The 20,679-nt window shown below is 43.0% G+C and overlaps 1 protein-coding gene across 1 annotated transcript in view; it reads right to left on the bottom strand.

The window, feature by feature from the left end:
* LOC131919056 (disks large homolog 5-like) overlaps positions 1–20,679 on the bottom strand; it is a 32,583-nt gene that overhangs the window by 9,206 nt on the left and 2,698 nt on the right. Inside the window, exons 2-7 of the mRNA XM_059273114.1 lie at positions 20,052–20,225; positions 18,788–18,919; positions 17,950–18,133; positions 14,442–14,557; positions 13,329–13,514; positions 10,417–10,568 (exon numbers count right to left, since the gene is read on the bottom strand). Coding sequence (XP_059129097.1) covers positions 10,417–10,568; positions 13,329–13,514; positions 14,442–14,557; positions 17,950–18,133; positions 18,788–18,919; positions 20,052–20,225 — 944 coding nt within the window. The remainder of the gene's footprint in view (positions 1–10,416; positions 10,569–13,328; positions 13,515–14,441; positions 14,558–17,949; positions 18,134–18,787; positions 18,920–20,051; positions 20,226–20,679) is intronic.

The raw sequence follows: 20,679 nt of genomic DNA, 5'->3' as shown, positions 1-20,679 counted from the left end.
AATAAAATGACTCCTAACAATATTCTGCTGTACTCATAGATAATGCATTTCTCAGCCCTCATCAGAGCAGCGCCCTCCTGTGGCAGATGGGAACAAATACAGAGACTCTCAGCTAGAGCATATGCAGAGAGGAAGAGATCCTGGAAACTCAACTCTAAACAGGACATCTCCACTCAAACTCCTTCCATCAGGACTTAGGGAACCCTGTGGAAGAGGAGGTGAAAAGAGTCCCACAGCATACTGCAGATGGTGAGACCGCGGTCCATCTACTGAGGGGAAGCACAGATGTGGAGTGGGGCCAGACTAACCCTGAGAAGAGCTGCACTGCATGTGTTTCACAGGGCAGAGCTGGAGAGGGAGGAATGCCCCATCCATCTGGATTCCAGAAGATCACATGAGTACCAGATGCTGGACATTGGGCTGTAGGATTTGGATTATTATAGCTGGATTTTGGTATTATTATCATCTTAAAATCTTTGTGCTCCAGCTCTTCTCTTGTGGAATAAGAAAATATCTAATTTTTTGTTTGTTTTACCAGACCCAATTAATAAACTTTTGTTTTATTTGTTTTCTAGAGACCTTGTACTTTTGAGTTGTTGTAATTTTTAAAGATTGTGGGATTTTTAAAACTTACACTGTGTTTTATATTATGATATTATCATAAGAATTTGGGGAACAAAAATAAATGGTTATGATGTTCAAGTGATGTGTGTGTGTGTGTGTGTGTGTGTGTGTGTGTGTGTGTTATGCTGACAAGGAATAGAAACTCCTAGCTAAGTTTATCTCTCAACTTGAAGCAGCATAGCAACAATGGAAATGAGAATTTCAGTATAGAACCTGAATGGATCAGAAGGCACATTAATCACAGAGAAATTTTCTTTCATAGTTTTACATTATTATACTGGATAAACATTTTCTGTATTACAATAAGTTTACATCATGTGTAATTTGTATTTGATAATAACTTTTATGGCCTGACCACTTAGGGTTGGATAACCTATGAAGGGATTTTTTCCTAGGAAAGGTTAATTTTCTCACCTATATTTTTGAAATATTATGGGCACCACTTCCCTGTCATATATAAAAGAAAGTACCTAGGAAATAAGATTAAGTTTAAAATTTTCATTGAAACATATTTCATGTTATTATGTAAAATAGTGGGGTTTTTTAATTTTATTGGATAATTTAATTTAATTTTACATATCAGCCCCGGATTACCCTGGCCCCCCTCCCATTCCAATCTCATCCAGGGCAAGTACTCCCCTGGGGATTGAGTTCAACCTGGTAGATTCAGTTCAGGCAGGTCCAGTCCCCTCCTTCCAGGCTGAGCTAAGTGCCTCTGTATAAGCGCCAGGTTCCAAACAGCCAACTCATGCACTGAGGACAGGTCCCAGTCCCAGTGCCTGGGTGTCCTCCCAAACAGTTCAAGTTAATCAACTGTCTCACTTATCCAGAGGGCTCCTCAGCTATTGGTTCATAGTTCATGTGTTTCCATTCGTTTGGCTATTTGTCCCTGTGCTTTTTCCAACCTTGGTCTCAGCAGTTCTCGCTAATACAAACCCTCCTCTTTCTTGCCAATTGGACTCCTGGAGCTCCACCTGGGGCCTGGCCATGGATCTCTGCAACTGGTTCCTTCAGTCATTGGATGAGATTTCTAACATGACAATTAGGGTGTTTGGCCATCCTATCACCAGAGTAGGTCAGTTCGGGCTTTCTCTCACCCATTGACAGTAGTCTATTGTGGAGGTATCTTTGTGGATTTCTGTAGACCTCTCTAGCACTTTGCTTCTTCATACTCTCATGTGGTCTTCATTCATCATGATCTCTTATTTCTTGTTCTCCCTCTCTGTTCTTGATCCAGCTGAGATCTCCCACTCCCCAAAGTTCTCTTTCCCTAGAACCTTGCCCTTCATTACCCCCAATCACGTCCAGGTTGTTCATGTAGATCTCATCCATTTCTCTGTCATTGGGCGATCCCTCTGTCTTTCTTAGAGTCCTGTTTTCTAGGTAACCTCCCTGGAGTTGTGAGTAGCAGTCTAGTCACCTTTGTTTTACATCTAGTATCCTGCTATGAGTGAGTACATATCATGTTTGTCTTTCTGTGTCTGGGTTACCTCACTCAGGATGATTTTTTTCTACATCCATCCATTTAGCTGCAAACCTCATGATGTCATTGTTTTTCTCTGCTGAGTAGTATTCCATTGTGTATGTGTACCACATTTTATTTATCCATTCTTCAGTTGAAGGGCATCTAGGTTGTCTCCAGGTTCTGGCTATTACAAACAAGGCTGATACGAACAAAGCTGGGCAAGTGCCCTTGTGGTATCATTGAGCATTCCTTGGGTATATGCCCAAGAGTGGTATTGCTGGGTCTTGGGGAAGACTGATTCTCAATTTTCTGAGAAAGCACCATATTGATTTCCAAAGTGGTTGTCCAAGCTTGCATTCCCACCAGCAGTGAAGGAGAGTTCCCCTAGCTCCACATCCTCTCCAGCATAAGCTGTCTTCAGTGTTTTTGATCTTAACCATTCTGACAGGTGCAAGATGGTATCTCAGAGTCGTTTTGATTTACATTTCCCTGATAATTAGGGATGTTGAGCAATTCCTTAAATGTCTTTCAGTCATTTGAGCTTCCTCTGTTGAGAATTCTCTGTTTAGTTCTATAGCCCATTTCTTAATTGGAATGTTGGGCATTTTGATGTCTAATTTCTTGAGTTCTTTATATATTCTGGATATCAGCCCTCTGTCAGATGTGGGGTTGGTGAAGACCTTTTCCCATTCTGTAGGCTGTCGCTTTGCCTTGTTGACTGTATCCTTTGCTCTACAAAAGCTTCTCAGTTTCAAGAGGTCCCATTGATTGATTGTTTCTCTCAGTGTCTGAGCTACTGGTGTTATATTTAGGAAGTGATCTCCTATGCCAATGCGTTCAAGACTACTTCCTACTTTCTCTTCTATCAGGTTCAGAGTAGCTGGATTTATGTTGAGGTCTTTGATCCACTTGACTTAAGTTTTGTGCACTGTGACAGATATGGATCTATTTGCAGCCTCTACATGTTGATATCCAGTTATGCCAGCACCATTTGTTGAAGATGCTTTATTTTTTCCATTGTTCATTTTTGGCTTCTTTGTCAAAAATGATATGTTCATAGGTGTGCGGATTAATGTCAGGGTCTTCAATTCGATTCCATTCATCCACATGTCAGTTTTTATGCCAGTACCAAGCTAGTTTTTATTACTGTAACTCTATAGTAGAGTTTGAGGTCAGGGGTTTTGATGCCTCCAGAGGTGGTTTTATTATACAGGATACTTTTGGCTATCCTGGGTTTTTTGTTTTTCCATATGAAGTTGAGTATTATTCTTTCCAGGTCTGTGAAGAATTGTGTTGGTATTTTGATGGGGATTGCATTGAATCTGTAGATTGCTTTTGGTAAGATTGCTATTTTTACTATGTTAATCCTGCCTATCCATGAGCATGGGAGATCTTTCCATTTTCTGACATCTTCTTCAATTTCTTTTTTCAGGGACTTAAAGTTCTTGTCATATAGGTCCTTCACTTGCTTAGTTATTGTTACCCCAAGGTATTTTGTATCATTTGTGGCTATTGTAAAGGGTGATGTATCTCTGATTTCCTTCTCAGCCTGTTTGTCAATTGTATATAGGAGGGCTACTGATTTTTTTGAGTTGATCTTGTACCCTGCTATGTTGCTGAAGATGTTTATAAGCTGTATCAGTTTCTTGTTGAATATTTGGGGCCACTCAAGTATACTATCATGTCATCTGCAAACAGGGAAAGCTTGACTTCTTCCTTTCCAATTTTTATCCCCTTAATCTCCTGATGTTGTCTTATTGCTCTAGCTATAACTTCAAGTACTATATTGAATAAGTATGGGGAGAGTGGACAGACTTGCCTTGTTCCTGATTTTAGTGGAATCAATTTGAGTTTCTCTCCTTTTAATTTGATGTTTGCTGTTGGCTTGCTGTAAATTGCCTTTATTATGTTTAGTTATGTTCCCTGTTTTCCTGATCACTCCAAGACCTTTATCATGAAGGGGTGTTGGATTTTGTCAAATGTCTTTTCTGCATGTAGTGAGATGATCATGTGGGGTTTTTTTCTTTGAGTTTGTTTATATGGTGTATTACATTGACAGACGTTCGTATGTTGAACCACACTTGCATCCCTGGAATGAAGCCTACTTGATCATGGTGGATAATTGTTTTGATGTGTTCTTGGAGTCTGTTTGCCAGTATTTTATTGAGTATTTTTGCATCAATGTTCATGAGGGAGATTGGTCTGTAGTTCTCTTTCTTTGTTGCATCTTTGTTTGGTTTAGGAATCAGGGTAATTGTAGCCTCATAGAAGGAGTTTAGTAAAGTTCCTTCTGTTTCTCTTGTGTGGAACAATTTAAAGAGTATTGGCATTAACTCTTCTTTGAAGATCTGGTAGAATTCTGCACTGAAACCATCTGGTCCTGTCCTTTTTTTGCTTGGGAGACTGTTAATAGAATCACTTATTCTGTTTCCTTAGGGGTTATTGGACTATTTAAATAGTTTACCTGGTCTTGATTTAACTTAGGTATGTGGTACCTATCCAGACAATTATCCATTTCTTTTAGATTTTCCAGTTTTGTGGAGTAGAGGTTTTTGAAGTATGACCTGATGATTCACTAGATTTCCTCATTGTCTCTTGTTATGTCCCCCTTTTCATTTCTGATTATGTTAATTTGGATGCTCTCTCTCTCTCTGCCTTTGGTTAGTTTCGATAAGGGCTTGTCTATCTTGTTGATTTTCTCAAAGAACCAGCTCTTTGTTTCATTAATTTTTTTGTGTTGTTCTCTTTGTTTCTATTTTATTGATTTCAGCTCTCAATTTGATAATTTCCTGGCATCTATTCTTCCTGGGTGACTTTGCTTCTTCTTGTTCTAGAGCTTTCAGGTGTGCTGTTAAGTTACTAGTGTGAGATTTCTCCAACTTCTTTATGTGGGCATTTAGTGCTATGAATCTCCCTCTTAGCAGTGCTTTTATAGTGTCCCGTAAGTTTGGGTATGTGGTATCTTCATTTTCATTGATCTCTAGGAAGTCTTTAATTTCTTTCTTAATTTCTTCCTTAACCCATTGGTGATTTAGTTGAGCATTATTCAGTTTCCATGGGTTTGTAGGTTTTCTGTAGTTTTTGTTGTTATTGAAATCTACCTTTACACCATGGTGTTCTGATAGAATGCAGGAGGTTATTCCAATTGTTTTGTATCTGTTGAGATTTGCTTTATGGCCAATTATGTGGTCGATTTTAGAGAAAGTTCCATGGGGTGCTGAGAAGAAGGTATATTCTTTTTTGTTAGAATGGAATGTTCTGTAGACATCGATTAAGTCCATTTGAGTCATAACATCAGTGAAGTCTTTTATTTCTCTGTTAAGTTTCAATTTGGCTGATCTGTCCAGTGGTGAAAGTGGGGTATTGATGTCTCCCACTATTAATGTGTGGGGTTTTATATGTGGTTTATGTGGTTTAAGCTTTAGTAATGTTTCTTGTACATATGTGGGTGCCCTTGTGTTTGGGGCATAAATGTTCAGAATTGAAACTTCATCTTGGTGGATCTTTCCTGTGATGAGTATGTAATGCCCTTCTTGATCTCTTTTGATTGATTTTAGTTTGAAGTCTATTTTGCTGCATATCAGGATGGCTACACCCGCTTGCTTCTTAAGATCATTTGATTGGAATGTCTTTTCCCAGCCTTTTATTCTGAGGCGGTGTCTGTCTTTGAATTTGAGGTGTGTTTCTTGCATGCAGCAGAAAGATGGGTCTTTCAAGCAAAATTAGTGTAACTCAAGGAGGTGGTCAGCTTCATTGACTGTCTCAATCCATTATCAAGGATCAACTTCAGAAGTAAATCATTTATTTAAATTTAAACAGCATTAAATTAAGATTAATAATTAATATGAAGTGAATTGTAGTCTATCAGAAGTTGTCTTAGAATAACATGATATATGAAAATGAGCAAGGCAGAGGAAAGTTGTATTCTTTCAAATGTTTGTTAATCTATCAATCCAGATAATTTATTACAATGATTGTTTGTTGTTATTGCATATCAAACAAGTTGGCTCTTTTGCTGTGGATGATGAGACTTATTAAGGGGAAAATATAACAAATAAATTTATTTTTGTATTTTCAAAGGAAAACATCTTGTCAATATAATGGTATATTATAGATTGTGGCAATTGTACATGAATTATTTCCAATGGTTTTAGAACAAATTATTGGCACAGGGTAGACCTTTTAACATTCCCGGTCGGAGATATCTTCTATTGATATCTCTTAAAAAGCTAAGAAGAATTATAAGTACATACCATGGAGGCAAACTTTTCCCTATCCTTTTCTTGTAGAGGTATAGTGAAGGAACAGTTTTTTAAGACAATAGTACAACAGGCCATTCTTTAGGTAACAGAGAAGGCAAAGGCATTCCAGGCTGTAGAGAGCCCATTGATTGAATTATTTTATTTATGGCTCTCAGATGTGTCAGCATTCTCCATTTTCAATAACAAATACAGGAGAATTACAAGGACTGAAGTCCCACACCACCTCACAGGTTACAGTCCATCCTCACAGGAAGCCACGGCAAGATCACAAGACACGGGCTTGAAACCACAGAGGAACATTGCCCATTGCTCTGGTCAGCTACCTTTCCTCTATGGCCTAGGCTCTCTTGTCTAGGGATAGACCTACCCAGAGGGCTGAGCCTTCCAAAATCAAATACCAATCAAGAAAATGTCAAAAAAGCATGCTGCAAGCCATTCTGATGGTGTAAGTTCCTCAACTACATGTCAAGTAGACTTCCAATAGTAGCCATCATAGCAAGCCATAAAGGAGAAAACATAAGCCTCAGTTTGCTGCAAAAAAACTTGATCATTGATGAATAAAATTTTATGTCCAAAGTTAAACTGCAATTGTAGAAAGAAAATTTAAAAGGATTTATGTCAGAAAATGAAATATTTAAAATATTGAGTGAACATAAGCCCGAGCCACAAAGGAAAAGTTGATAAATTTGACTATTGAAATCCCTTCTGGAGGCTGCAGGATGAACATGGGGAGGGGATGTTGGCTGACGACACCTTTGTCCATCCTCACAGTGTTTTGATGGAAGATTGAGAAGCCCTAACCCTTACTGCAGAGACCAGGTCCCAAATACAAGCCTGAATCATCAACTGGATGCCAGAGCTTATGTTCTAGAGAAATGGAGGAGTCCATTCTGCTTGATGACTTGGGGAAGGCTGCATCTCATTTTCAGATCTGTAGATGTTGCAATCTTCTGAAGCAGCACAAGGAACATTGTCTAAAGCCAGTATTCTTGGGGACACACACTGCAGTGCCCTTGCTCATCATGGTAGTGTCGTGGGAGCTCTGCAATAAGATTTAGCTCTGGACTATTATGTGGTTCCTGGTGCTGCTGCTTCCAGATCCTGCCTCTTTGACCACCAGTAAACTTCAAATCCTAATGAATCATTGTTTTCTTTGAAAGCAACTGGAGTCTTCTAGCTGTTGTATAGAATGAAGACTCCACAGAAGTCTTTTCTGGCCCTCTTGTGTTAAGAGGGAATTTTGGCTTTTTGTGTTTTTTTTTTCATTTGTCTTTCCTTTTCAGGATGAATGGAGTGAGCAAGAATGTGTCTGGAGGATTTAAAGTCAAAAACACGTGCCCTAGTAACCCCACTCTTTCTGAATGCTGCAGTGTGTTTGCTGTGTTGGGCCTTTCTTCCTCTTTCTAAAGAAGACACATTTCTCACTCCTGGGCCCCTTTCCACCACAGTTACTAAAAGGGACATCATACTTATTTCAATGTCTAATTTCCTATTGTATAGAAACTGGATTTCCAGCTGATCCCTTGTTCCCAAGTACCAGAGATGGGTGTATAGTCCTATTTCAGCCATGCATGGCCGTAAGGAGGCCAATAAAGTCATCATGACCATGGGATCTACAGCTGAACCAGATGTAACTTATGATTATTGTCACTCCTTCCTTTCACTCTCTAAGGGAGCCATTTGCTCAAGAATATTAGTGTAGAGGGAAATACAACCATGATGGCTATTCTTGGTTTCCATGAGAGTACATATGATAATAACCAAAATCAAAATATATAGAGCACATCTATGGGAGATTTCATTTGAAGTAGGAGGATCTACTTCTAATCCTGCTCTTTGAGGTAGGAAGTCACACCTTTAATTCAGACTTTAGCCCAGATGTAATCTGGACCACTCCTTCTGCTGGAAGGTTGTAGAATGAAATGGAAGAAGGAAGATTTACTCTTTCTCTGCTTGCTCTTGCCTTGTGAGCACATCCATTCCTTCACTGGAGTTAGAACCTACTTCTTTAAGATTACATCATAGACTGCAGAAAACTAAGACTTCTTGTCTTGTGGATTGAGCAGCTACTGGATTCCTAGACTTTCCATCATAGCCATCCTTGTATAGTCTGGACCACAGCCTAGAAGTCATTCTAACATATTGCTTTTCTAGATATAGAGAGATTCAGTTTATAACTTCTATTACTCGAGAGAGCCCTGACTAATACACCAGGCATATAGAGAAGACATCCTAGAGCAGTTTGTGTCTCAGCGATGTCACAGATTCCCAATGGCCACCTTCCCTTAGCCATTCTTCTGGTGATGCTTTGGTGTTGGCCTTCTTGGCTCTTATAACATCTCAGTAATGAGAGTAAAATAGCAAAAATTCCACTTCTCTCAAATGGAATGCAGAGTAATACAATTAAATGAGTGCCTCAGATGGAGAGATTCAAGGATAAGTGAGGAATGGACACAAATCCCCATGTCTTAGCTTTTGTGGGCCATGACCAGGCTCCCGACCCACATGAAGATCAGAGGACAATTTGTCAGAGGTTTGTTGTCTCCTTCAATCATGTGGGTCCCAGGGAAGGAACTAAGGCCCATAAGCCTGGCAGCAAGTGATTTTGCCCACTGAGCCAATTGTCCAGCTGAACACATCATCCATGGAATTGAATGAGCTTTATATATATATATATATATTGATGTTCTGCGTGTATATATGTTCTTTATTCATGAAGAGTAGATTATTTCTACCCTTGTTTGACAGCACCATTTTGGGACTCCACAGGATTATTTCCTCCACACATTAACTCTCTGATTCAGTCTCAGACGTCAGATCAGGTTCAGGGGAGCTTCACAAGAATACAGAACTCATCTGGAAAAACCCTCTTCATCAGTACACAGTGGGATCAGTTGTGGGAAAAGAGCAGCATCAACCATCCCTCTCCCTTCCTAGCCTTGCACAGGCGTGCTCTCCATCAGAGGCACATGGCTTTTCTGCAGGCTTCATCCCCTCTGGCTCTTCTGAAGCTTCCTCCCAACACTTAGCTGGAGTGTCAAGAGGGACTCCTAACCACACCTACACCACCAGGATGTCTTCTTATTTCTGCATTTCATCAGATGACCCTAATCTTTATTGTCATCCAATGTGAGATGTGAGAGATCTGCTCCAACGCTGACAATAAGTGATGCTGGAGCAGGATCCTGAACCCATGAACACCTTGCATGGATGCATGGCATCCTAAGACAATTACCACCATGCCTACATCATATATTTGTCCCTACAGAACTCCTGAACTTTCTCTTTGGTTTGTGCTGATTCATTCCAACTAATACAGCACATGTGGCTAGAAAGAAAAAAGCCAAGTGTAGGAGCTGAAGAGATGGCTCCTTTACTTTGAGTAATTGTTTCTTTCCCAAAGAAAAAACAGAGCAGCTAAAAAGCATCCTCCAGTTTCAAAAGGAATTTGGTGCCCTCTTCTGGTCTCTGGTGGAATTGCATGCATGTAGAGTACAGCGCTTCAGCAGGCATAAGGCCAATACATGTAAATAAAACAAAGAAATCTTAAAAAAAGATTGCAGTAATGCATCATTAAGGCCTACAGCAGCAAAAGAAAAAAGATCACTTATCTTTGTATTCAATATGTCTATTATTTGGTTATCACACAAGCTATATTTCAAGAAAATCAGAGGCAGATAGCTCTGGTTTTTTAATTTGTTATTTTTTAATATTTTATTGATTCTCTCTTGGTTTCACATCATGCATCTCAATCCCACTCTTCCAACTACCTGTTCCCTTGCATCTGTGCTGTGCCCTTGGTATCTTCAATCTAAAATAAAATAATATAAAGAAAAATGCAAAATCCAAAACCAAAAGAAAACAAACAACAATCTTGCTGAGGAATATGTAGTGTGATCCAGTGAGTCACACAGTACATCTTTTAGTCTATACATCTTTTCTTGTAAGTGTTCTGGCCTCTTACTTCTCCTGTAGTGTCATAATCCACCCTCACTGGGACTCCTCTTTTATAGAATTGATGTCTGTGTCATGGAGATCCTGCAGCTCTGATCTGCAGATCTGGGCCTTTCACATGCTCCTGCAGTTCATAGATGAAGAGGGTGTTAGGGTGGGATGACTTGTAGCCGTTGTTCTGAACCTGGGTGGTAGCTGGGTTAGTGAGCCCACCACTTTCCCTCATCTTCACCACCTGAGCAAGCTCTCCAACTCCGCCCCAGCTAATTCACCAAATGCAGCAGGCAGAAGGAACAGAGCCCAATTCTCCTCCTTTTATGCCCTCACATCTGGGTCATGCACACTCAGACCACAAGAACCAGCTCTGCTGTTTGAACTGGTAAGATGCTGGGCCAATTTTCCCAATTGTTGCAGATGGTCAGGGACAGACCCTGCTCTTCTGTTCTCAGGCCCCAGAGGCCAACTCTCCCACCAGCTTCAGATAGCATGTGCTCAGGTGGGGCAGGCATCTTTCCCTCACCCTTGACAACACAGGTCAGAAGAAGGGGAGCAGAGTCAGCTCTTCTGCTCTCACACCCTCAGGGCCAGCTCTCCTGCATCACCACTAACAAGGACAGCTCTACATGCTGCTCAGTCCAGGTGCAGGATCCACTCTCCAAATGCTGCAGTTGGTGAGGGGCAGATCCAGAACTCTCTAGTGCTGCAGCCTGTGAGGGTTAGGGTTAACATTTTGAACCTCTATCCTGTCTTCAATGGCAACAGGAGCCACTGACACCAACATAAACTGAAGCTGTGGCAGGGTACAGGTTCCAGACATGGCCCTTAGCAGCAGTCTAGGCCTAGAGGACACCATGGCCCCTGGTGGCAGCACAGGCCACTGAGAGCTGTATGGCCCTGGAAGAAGTACAGCCCTAGAACATTAACATGATCTTAAGTGGCTACTCACACACTAACTACTTCTGTGTATCTCTTGGTTGACAACACAGGCCATGGAAATGAACATAGAACCAGGTTGCATTTGCAACATGGACCTAGACATGATCCTAGGCTGCATCCTGAGTCTGCATGTCTCCATGGCCCTGTTTGGCAATGCAGGTCACTCAGAACAGCATGGACTGATCAGCAGGCCCCAGATATGACCATGTGGCTGCCAAGTTTCCAGGAATTTGCAATGTCTTTGATGGCATTAGGAGCCTGGGACATCAATGCAGACCTGGTTTCAGCAGAGACAAGGACTCAGATGTGGCCCTTGCAAGCTTCCTGGCACAGATGTCACTATGGTCCTCGGTGGCAGCACAGTCCTCTAAAACACGCACACTGCTCCTGTGGGATCATATCCTTTGACAGTACCATAGTCACAGGTGGTGCCCAGACTGAAGATGGCTGCAGAGCCCTCAGTGGTAACAGGAGTCACAGATATCAACACAGAGGCTCAGAGCTGTGTCAGGGCCATGGACAAAATATGGTCCTTGGATGCCCAGGCAGGCACATCACCATGGCCTGGATGGCAAGCAGGACTTGGAGTTTTTGCATACTCCCTTAGTAAATGTTTGGATTTCCTGAGAGGCATTAGAGCAGTATTGTTGTGTTTCTCATTAATATGGTTCACAGGATCATTTCATAAAATGTGTGTACAGAATACTATAGTTTAGGGATAGCTAAAGTTATGTCCAGAAAGAACAGTATGGATACTTTTTCTATCATGCAATGGGTATACAGAGTTGGAAACACCATCCACATCCAAAGCCCTGTGTATCGCTGGCTTGGCTGGGAACTCACTATGTAAGCCAAGCTGGGCACACTGAAGTTCTGAAGTTACACATGGTTCTGGAGCTATAAGAGTGAAACATCACACATGACCTAGAAGCTGATATTAAGAGGGAAGAGTTGGAAACTGTGTGTTTAGAACAACTTGACATCAAGATAGTCCTCCGTGATGGATTTCCCACCACATGAGGAGGGCTAAGGACTCAGTGAGCTTGCTAAATCATGGACATTAAACTGACAGAAAAAGTCTTGCTCACCAACATCTCTACCCTTCACATTATTGTATCCTTCACAAGGAACACATTCTGTTGATTGTCAGGGTTCGCAGTAACTCTTGTCTCAGGTTTTCTGTGTCTCAAGCTCATTCGTGATGCTTTCTTTTCTTCAGGAATACTGAGTCAACAGACCATGGATGTGATGGGGCTGGACCACCTGGAGGTCAGCTGGTGTCTGTCTCACTGGTGAGATCTCAGCTGAAAGGGGTGTCTTCCCCTGAGGGGGCCTTGACACTAGGGTGGAGAATGTTGCACGATCAAGCTGACTGCGGCTTCTATGGCTTCCTCAGTTGTCCCTCAAGAGCTGCTGTCAGTGTAGGAAAGGCCATCATACCTAAAGCAGTTTGGCTGGGACACAGCTAGATAAACTTTGAGCCCAGAGCAATACTGACCAGAGAAATCAGTCTTAAGAGTTCAGAATGGGAAATCACATTTTTATTTACAAAAAAAAAAAAATACAGTCATTTTATTCAATAGTGCCTTAAAAGGAGCACAATATAAACAGTAAACAGCCTTATCAAAATACCAAACAACAAGAACACAAGAAAGAACAAATGAATTCAAAACCTCAAACCATAACAAAGAAAACCAAAAAACCCAAACCAAACAAAACCCAACAAAACAATCAAACAAAAAAAGTTAAGCTAAGCAGCTTGCTTAATTAAAATAATAAGATTAGGTTAATCATGCAACAGACTTTGAAGCACAGACCAACAGCCTGTGGCTGGCCTTGGAAACATGGTAGGAAGGCAGTCGCAATTTTAAAAAGCATTTTCAAAGCAAGTATAGCCATGCTTCCTTGGAATCTCATAGGATGTCTTCTTCTGAGGAGGCTTCGGTCCAAGGGTGGAGAACACCATGGGTTCAAGTTGTCTGTGGCGCTTTGTCCTCTTCAGTCCTCTCATAGCTGCTGTGAGAGAAGGAAAGGCAATCAGTCCCAGAAGCAGCCTGCCTGGGCCACAGGCTAGACAAAATCAGGGCCTATTCACATCGGAAGCCAATGTCAAGAGCCCCCAGTTCCCATGAATGCCATGGTTGCAGGGGTTGGAATGCAGTGGTGGCTCACTTGCCTGTGATACTTCCTGCTCCTGCTGCAGCAGCTCTGTCTGCAGGAGGCTCTCATCCTGGGCTGTGACATGTTCCAGCTTGTGGTGCAGATTTTCTGACCTAGAGGAGGAAGGCAGTTAGGGAACAGGCCTGGTGGGGACCTGTTCTCTCAGCTGTTAAGCCTGAACCAGCTCTATTCAGCTGGACCGTCCAGAATGATCTTTCAGCTGAGGTCATTCCCTGCATTTCCTAGCAGAGAAATGTCAGCTTATACCTGGGTCTGGGTTTTATTCTCAGCTAAAATCTACTAGAAAATGAACTGAGAACTACACTGTGCTGGGCAAGAAATTCAGCATGTTTTTCCAGTTCTCTAGATACATTGTTGTGAGAAAAAATAACAGTGTCTGATAAACAGTTCAGGGAAGATATAGATGGCCCTGATTAGATATGGTGAATGAGCAACCTGGAAAACTGAATGTAGACCCTCTAGAGAGCCTACAAAATAAAAGCAGTGAAGGTTCTGATTATTCCTACAGCACAGAAACCTGCCTGAGTTCAATACCTCAACCCCTAAATAATCTTATGTTCAGTAAAATCTTTTCACATGACACAGATGCACACTACAGAGAGCCTATAATCAGCAAGAGTGTGTTGCATAGATCTGTCCAAAATAGGAACTTTTCTGTAAAGGTGATGTTCTAAAAGGAAAATAAAGTGACAGGAACACACCCTGTCCTCCAGAAGTATCCCGCCTCCTGCTAGACTGAGGACTACCATAGCAAGATTTATGTGGCGACACAGGGACACTGAGAAGATTCCAGAGAGCTCAGGAGGGAATAACTGGTACACATTCCCCAGAAACATTAAAGATCATACATAGTGTTTCCTGGAGAAGTTCTTGTTAACTGGGCTAGCACAAAACCCTGAGGTGGTCTTTCCGTGGCTGTGGCTGAGAGCCATCCAGATGGGGAGAATCCCAAAAGGACAGAGATCCAGGGACAGGTGACCTACATCGTTCTAACCACTCCTCCCAGCCTGGGCTCCCACCTCATCTCAGAGACACTGAAGTGATGTTGCAGCTTTTCTGCCAAGTCCCTTTGCTGGGTGACCAGCTCCTTCTGCTTCAGCAGGTCCTTCAGTCTTTCCTCCAGGTTTTCCTGCTCCTGTGCATTAGAAGATTGTGTTCTCAGTGGACTTTTGCTCACTCACATGGACACACATAAAGTCATGAAAGCACACAAGTACATGTATGCACACATACAAGCACACTGTAATGCACTAACATGTTCATTTTCCCAGCTAATGCTAATATAAAGAGCAATCACCAGAAATACTATTGAGAAGAAGATTTAATTTTGTTGGATGAGAAACAAACACAGTGAGTATGAGAGATCGGCAGTTCAGACACTGAATTGCCTGTCCTGTAACCTAATGCACAGGCAGGTAGACCTCCGGGGTCCTGGCCCATTAGCCAACCCTGCTTAGGAAGTTCCACAAGCTGTGTAGTTTAGGAATTAACCCCAGCACAGGACCACTGCATGGTGGTGGACCAGACCACTGGTCTTGTTCAGTGCTTCCCAGTTGCCCTAAGGTGAGCAAATTCCTCCAAGAGAAGCTCCCTTTACCACAGACTGCCTCACTTCAGACCCAAAGCAATGAGCTCAGGAAACTAGAAAATCTCCACAACCAGGATGCAAAAGGAACAGTTCCTCACTGTAAGGTGATCATTTCAGAAGTTTGTATGAGTAACAAAAGGCTGACTAAATCAGAGTCAAATGATATTCCATGGAAGGGCTCAACCACACTGTACTACACTCTTCCAATAATGGACATCTAGATAGTTTCTACTAGAGGCTACTCTGAGGAATACTGCTAAAACTCTGCTGCCCTCTAGCTTCTCTAGGGACATCTACTTCATGTTCTGGATCACTGTGTCACCTGGGGATTGCAGTTCAACCTTCTGAAGAATGGTTTGTGGCTTCTCACTGCGCTATATCATTTTATATGACCAGCAATGTCTGAGGGTTCTCATTTCTCCCAGCCCTCATGAGGCGGATTTTAACTCAGAATGAAGAACTCTGAAGAAAAGCAGTTACTGAGTGCTGCAGGCACTGTGCATGGTGAGTGCTTCAGACCATCATGACCCTTACTAAGTTGGGTGTGCTGAGACAGCCCCCTTCTCACACCTCAGCATGGCTAGGGGACTTCTGCTGGACTTGGATGCAGAAAGATGCACACTGCAAGTCAGACTCTCTCAACCAATAACATCCAGTCCAAGCTCCACAGCCAAGGTAAACTGAGCCAAGGTTAGGCAAAAGTGGAAAGAAAGTGGTAGCAGGCAATGGGGATGAGGACAAGACAGGGCACAGAGAAGACAAAGTAAGCCACAGACCATTGAGTATGCAGTCACCATTCACCCCGGGCAGAGAAGGGACACAAACTCTCAGCCAGCCAATCCTGCCTCAAAGACACAATGGCCTCAATTTCCTGTACCAAGTTCCTTTGGGTTGCTCCAAGGATTTCCTTGCAGATAAAAGTTTTTGACTCTTCATATACTGAAAACCACTGAATTACAGCAGTTTTTCTATCCTTTCATTTTAGAGAGCTAGGTGAACATGTAGAAAGATGAGCAAAAGAATACAGAATTTGATAGATGCCAAGTGTGTGGGCACAGTACATTCTCAATAATGTTGGGTCTCCATCATCATTAAAGATGCTTCATGAATAAGTTTGGAGAAATACACACACACACACACACACACACACACACACACACACACACACTTCCTGAACATATGGCCAAGAGAGGACTGCTGCCTTGTAGCAGCTTTTCTGCTCTGAGGGAGGTCATGGGTCTTCCCTGCTGTGTACAAGGCTCTTAGATTCAGCCAACCTCTGCTACCCTGGCCTGCACTCTTTTCCTTCCATGAACTTTGTACATCCCAAGACTCATTGATCCCACAGGTTGCAAGTTAATCCATCATAATCTCTTCACTAAACTTACCCTAGCTCCTCCAAGAAGACCTGGATAGTTCAAGTGAAAGAGAGTGACCCATGGTCAACACCCAGGAGGTTGTCAACAGATGACAGTGCATATGATATGAATTCAGCCCAATATCAGTCAGAAAGAGGCCAATGACATCACCTGCAGTGCTTTTCAGGAACACAGCACTTCACATAGGTATGAGAGGGAATCTGTTCTAAGACACAGCCTTGCACATGATATAGTCAGCAACACAATGTCAGCAAAGAGATGCACTGTGGGATTCCATGGTGTGAAGTCAATGAGAGAAACCAGACATTTCCTGTTGTGTTAGCTTTGTGTAGTGAAAAGGAAGAAGTCTAATTTTATGTTTAAAATAGCTGTATTGTTTGATTTTTTTTATTTATTATAAAACACATGTATACCAAAGCAATAAAAGTATATAAACACAACAGAAAGCAATTTAAACTTACTACAATTACATGAGACAAGACAAAAGGTCCCCCTGGGGAAGAGGGGAGACAGAGTGCTGGCCAGCCAGAATGGCCCAAACAGAAATTTTTAGGTTCATTGAATGACCTGGGCTCAAGGGAACAAGGGCGTGAGCAACAGATGACAACATAGGATTTCATTATGTAGCCTCTGAACACACACATATGCACACATTTACACATGCCTGCATAGATCACACACCGACCACAGAAATCAAAAGTGAGCAGAAAACAAGGAAGGGTACATCGTATTGAGTGAACAATTGAATTTAGACTACGCACATCACATGTTTCAGCAGAGACTTACAACACAGCTATCCGTCACTTGGGAACTAAAAATGCCTAGAGGAGAGCACACAGCTTAGTCAAACTATGTTGAAGTGATTGGAGAAAATGTTCTCTTGAAGCCTCAAATCAGTCACTCCAACCCTCAGGCTGTCAAAGTCCTCCCACATCTATGGTTATTCAGTCAGCTCCAGACTGGAAACTCCAGGAGGGGAGAACTGTTTAGCACCACCCACAGAAAACAGGCTGACAAGCTGATACTCAGGCCTCTGACAGTATGAACCAAGAGTTAAGCTAAGGGAAGAGAGCACATTGCGATGTAGGAAGAAAGGAGAAGACCACATGCCACCCCAAAATTGACCCCAAAATGAGAACTACTCACTTTGCACTGGTCCTGGGCTAATTCTTACAAGCTGTTCCTACGTGTGATCTCACATGACATCTGCAAAGCAAATGAGCTACAGGCCACTGACCTAATCAATGACAGCTCTGTGATATTCTCCAAGTAGCTCTCTGCATAGCAGACTGGTAACATAATAACATGTAGGTGTGTTGTAGCTGACTGACCCATCTCTCTGAATGTACTGCAGCTTCTAGCAGAGCAGGAGGGTTTGTTTGCCAATCTTCCAGTATCTTGAAAGAGGCTAACTCTACAGAGAGACTTGTGAATGATCACAGAAATGAACAATTGGATGGTATGGAGTTGGGATTCTGGATGGATGGTGGATGGTTACATGGGAGTCTCTATGTTTATGGTTGGACAGTTGGGCAGCCTGCCCCTACTGCCTCAGCCTACCTGCTGCTGCTCAGCACAGGGGTCACAGATCTTTTCATGGGCCTCCTTCAAGAGCTTCTTCACCTCCTCACAGGTCTTTTGCAGTTCAATCTGCTCTTTCCCCAGCTGTGTGTTCTGGATCCTCAACACACGTACACTCTTCTTTAGGGGATTGCACTCTCGTAGGAACCGGCCATGGAGGTAACTGAACCACCAAAGAAAGAAATGCTGAGCCTCAGAGAGGCTGCATTTGCCATCTCTACTTCTAATGCCACTAACCCTGAAAAGTCGGAGGCCCCCAGACAGCACAAGAATGGAGCTCTCAGTAGCCAAGCCAGCATCACTCAAATGCAGGCCAAATCCAGAGAAAAACCAAATTCCCGAGAGATTCAAACTACTTCTGAAAATCATGGTACCAAAAGGGATCCTGTGCCTCTGAGAACAGGGTGCAGCCCACACCTGTGCTTAACTGTTCATGGTCTTGGGAAAGCATCAGCAGGTAGAGGGCAAACACTCTCTGAAGGAGGGCAGAAGGCCTAACCAGAATAAATTCTCTCTACAGATCCCAGGCAAACCAGAACTGTGAAGCTCCAACCAGAGCCCTGGAGGCCCTGGGCTTCAGGACATCCCCTTCATGATGCAAAGGATATTCCTATCTAAGGGCTCCCACGGCTGGACAATGATGGGATGGCCTCAGTGTTTTTCCACACTTAGCAAAACTGAGTCCAAGAGGCAGAAATCCAAGGGTCACAAAGGAGGATGCTGGCTAAAAGGCACATAGGCTAGAACCAGAGCCTTCACTTTGAGTCAAGGACCAAGAAAGGCAGAAACAGTCCCTCCCAAGCTAGTAGGCACTTACCTAAAGTATTCAGTCTCCTCAATCAGCCCCTTGCACTTGTGCAAGGCATCACTAATCTCCATGGGCAATTTCTGGAGAGCTGACATCACCTGCTTGTGTTCCATTTCAAGCATCTCGAGTTCAAAATTTAGCCTGTGGTAGGGCATGGACCCAGGAGGGAAAAAACCCATGAACAAAGGCCAAAAAGAACACATGAAAGAAGCTGTGCCATGGACTACCCCAGTCCAGTGGATGCCAAAGCTTGGCACTTAAACAGTGGGACCTCCTGGTGCTTATTAAACATCCTATCCTGTCCCCAGGACAGAACAGCCAGGAGGTCTAAGGGGAGGAATCCAATGATGCATGAGCACCCACAGTGGGCTTGGAGCTATAGATAAGCGCTCTAAGAAGTTCCCAGGAGTCTGTGTCACATATGTGGACTCACCACAAACCTATGGGGACATTCTCCTGTCTTCAGAACAGGGATTCTCATTCCTGGGTGTCTATTGCTACATGGAGGACCAGAGCACACAATCAGTATTTCCAGGAGGGAGCTCCAACTTCAGGATGGTTTTGTAAACTTCACATGTGATTCGAATGTTCTACCAAGGTGAGCACAGAGCTCAAAGTGGGGTTCCCTGGCCTCAGCAGTGCCATCATCTGGAAGCTATGTTAAATCCTCAGATCATGCCCTCAGACTCTCAGGAACACACACACACACACACACACACACACACACACACACACACACACACACTCACACACACCCCACATGAAATCAGGATGCCCAAGAAATATTGGCATGTGGCATTGTCACAAAGTATAAGAAGACCAGAGGGGAGCTGTGATGAGCTCCAGGCCTTCCAGCCACACCCTGAGATGGATTAATGGACCAGGCCCCTCCAGCTGCTGCCAGGAGCTTTCAGCACACGGTCATCTGCTGGTCAAGTACAAAGACTCACCACAAACTCACTATACCTAGCATCACCCACAAGCCACACCTGTCAAGACCTCTTGAAATGCATGATGAGAGCTCACACACTACTGTCCGTATCCTTAGACTGTGATTCAAGCTATAGGCTCTGCTTTTCATTTGGAGGAAGCAGACAAGCCTGCGTCCACATCTCACTCCTACCCAGGCTCCAAGTTCTGCATTTCAAAAAAACTCATGAAATTTAGTTTAGGCAACAGGACTCCATGGTGTTTCACCCTCCGATTCCTCAGGAAACCTGGGCTTGATACTGTGGTGTCATGATGGCCAGCAGAGAACTGGGAATAAAACTACCTGTTGTTCAAATCCTTGTTTGTGTAATTGGCCAGGATTCCACGTAGCTCATTTCTCTCACATTCCATATCATGTAGACGAATGGTGAGTTTCTCTAGTTTTTTCATTTCCTGCATCTGCTCCTGCTCCTGCTCAGTGAAGGTGGAGAGTTCGATGGTGCTTCCCGAGTAGTCCCTGCAGGTAGACAAAGACAAATGAACTTGTATTCTTGAATCGCATAGGACCGGGAGAGTCCATGCTGAGTCCCAAGATGAAGCCTAAGGAAGAGAAAATGCAAGGAACCCAGGGAAGCTTCCAAACAGCAGGGCAGCTATCCTCAAACTGGAGCCCCTGAGCTCTGTCTCTGTCCTCAAGCACTGTGGATAATCATGTGCCTCCCTCCTTATTGCAGCCCTCTGGTCCTGGAAGGCCTAAGCAAGCCCAGCCAAGTAGAACTGGAGGATAGTGTCAGGTCATATCTGATGTGATGCAAGTTAAGTCCTGTTGTCTCTAGAGCTTAGCAGCACCAAGTCCTGATCACATGTGTCCAGGACCAAAGCATCTGTATATCTGCTGTGTGTCCAGGGGAGTTTCTTCACTTCCTATTGGAATCAGATTCCCATGGAAACTGAAGAAATCCACTGGGATG

This window comes from Peromyscus eremicus, chromosome 9 (assembly GCF_949786415.1).
Source record: "Peromyscus eremicus chromosome 9, PerEre_H2_v1, whole genome shotgun sequence".
In the NCBI taxonomy this organism is placed as follows: Eukaryota; Metazoa; Chordata; class Mammalia; order Rodentia; family Cricetidae; genus Peromyscus; species Peromyscus eremicus.
Note: the sequence above shows the minus strand (reverse complement) of the source record. Positions and strands in the feature narration are given on the sequence as shown.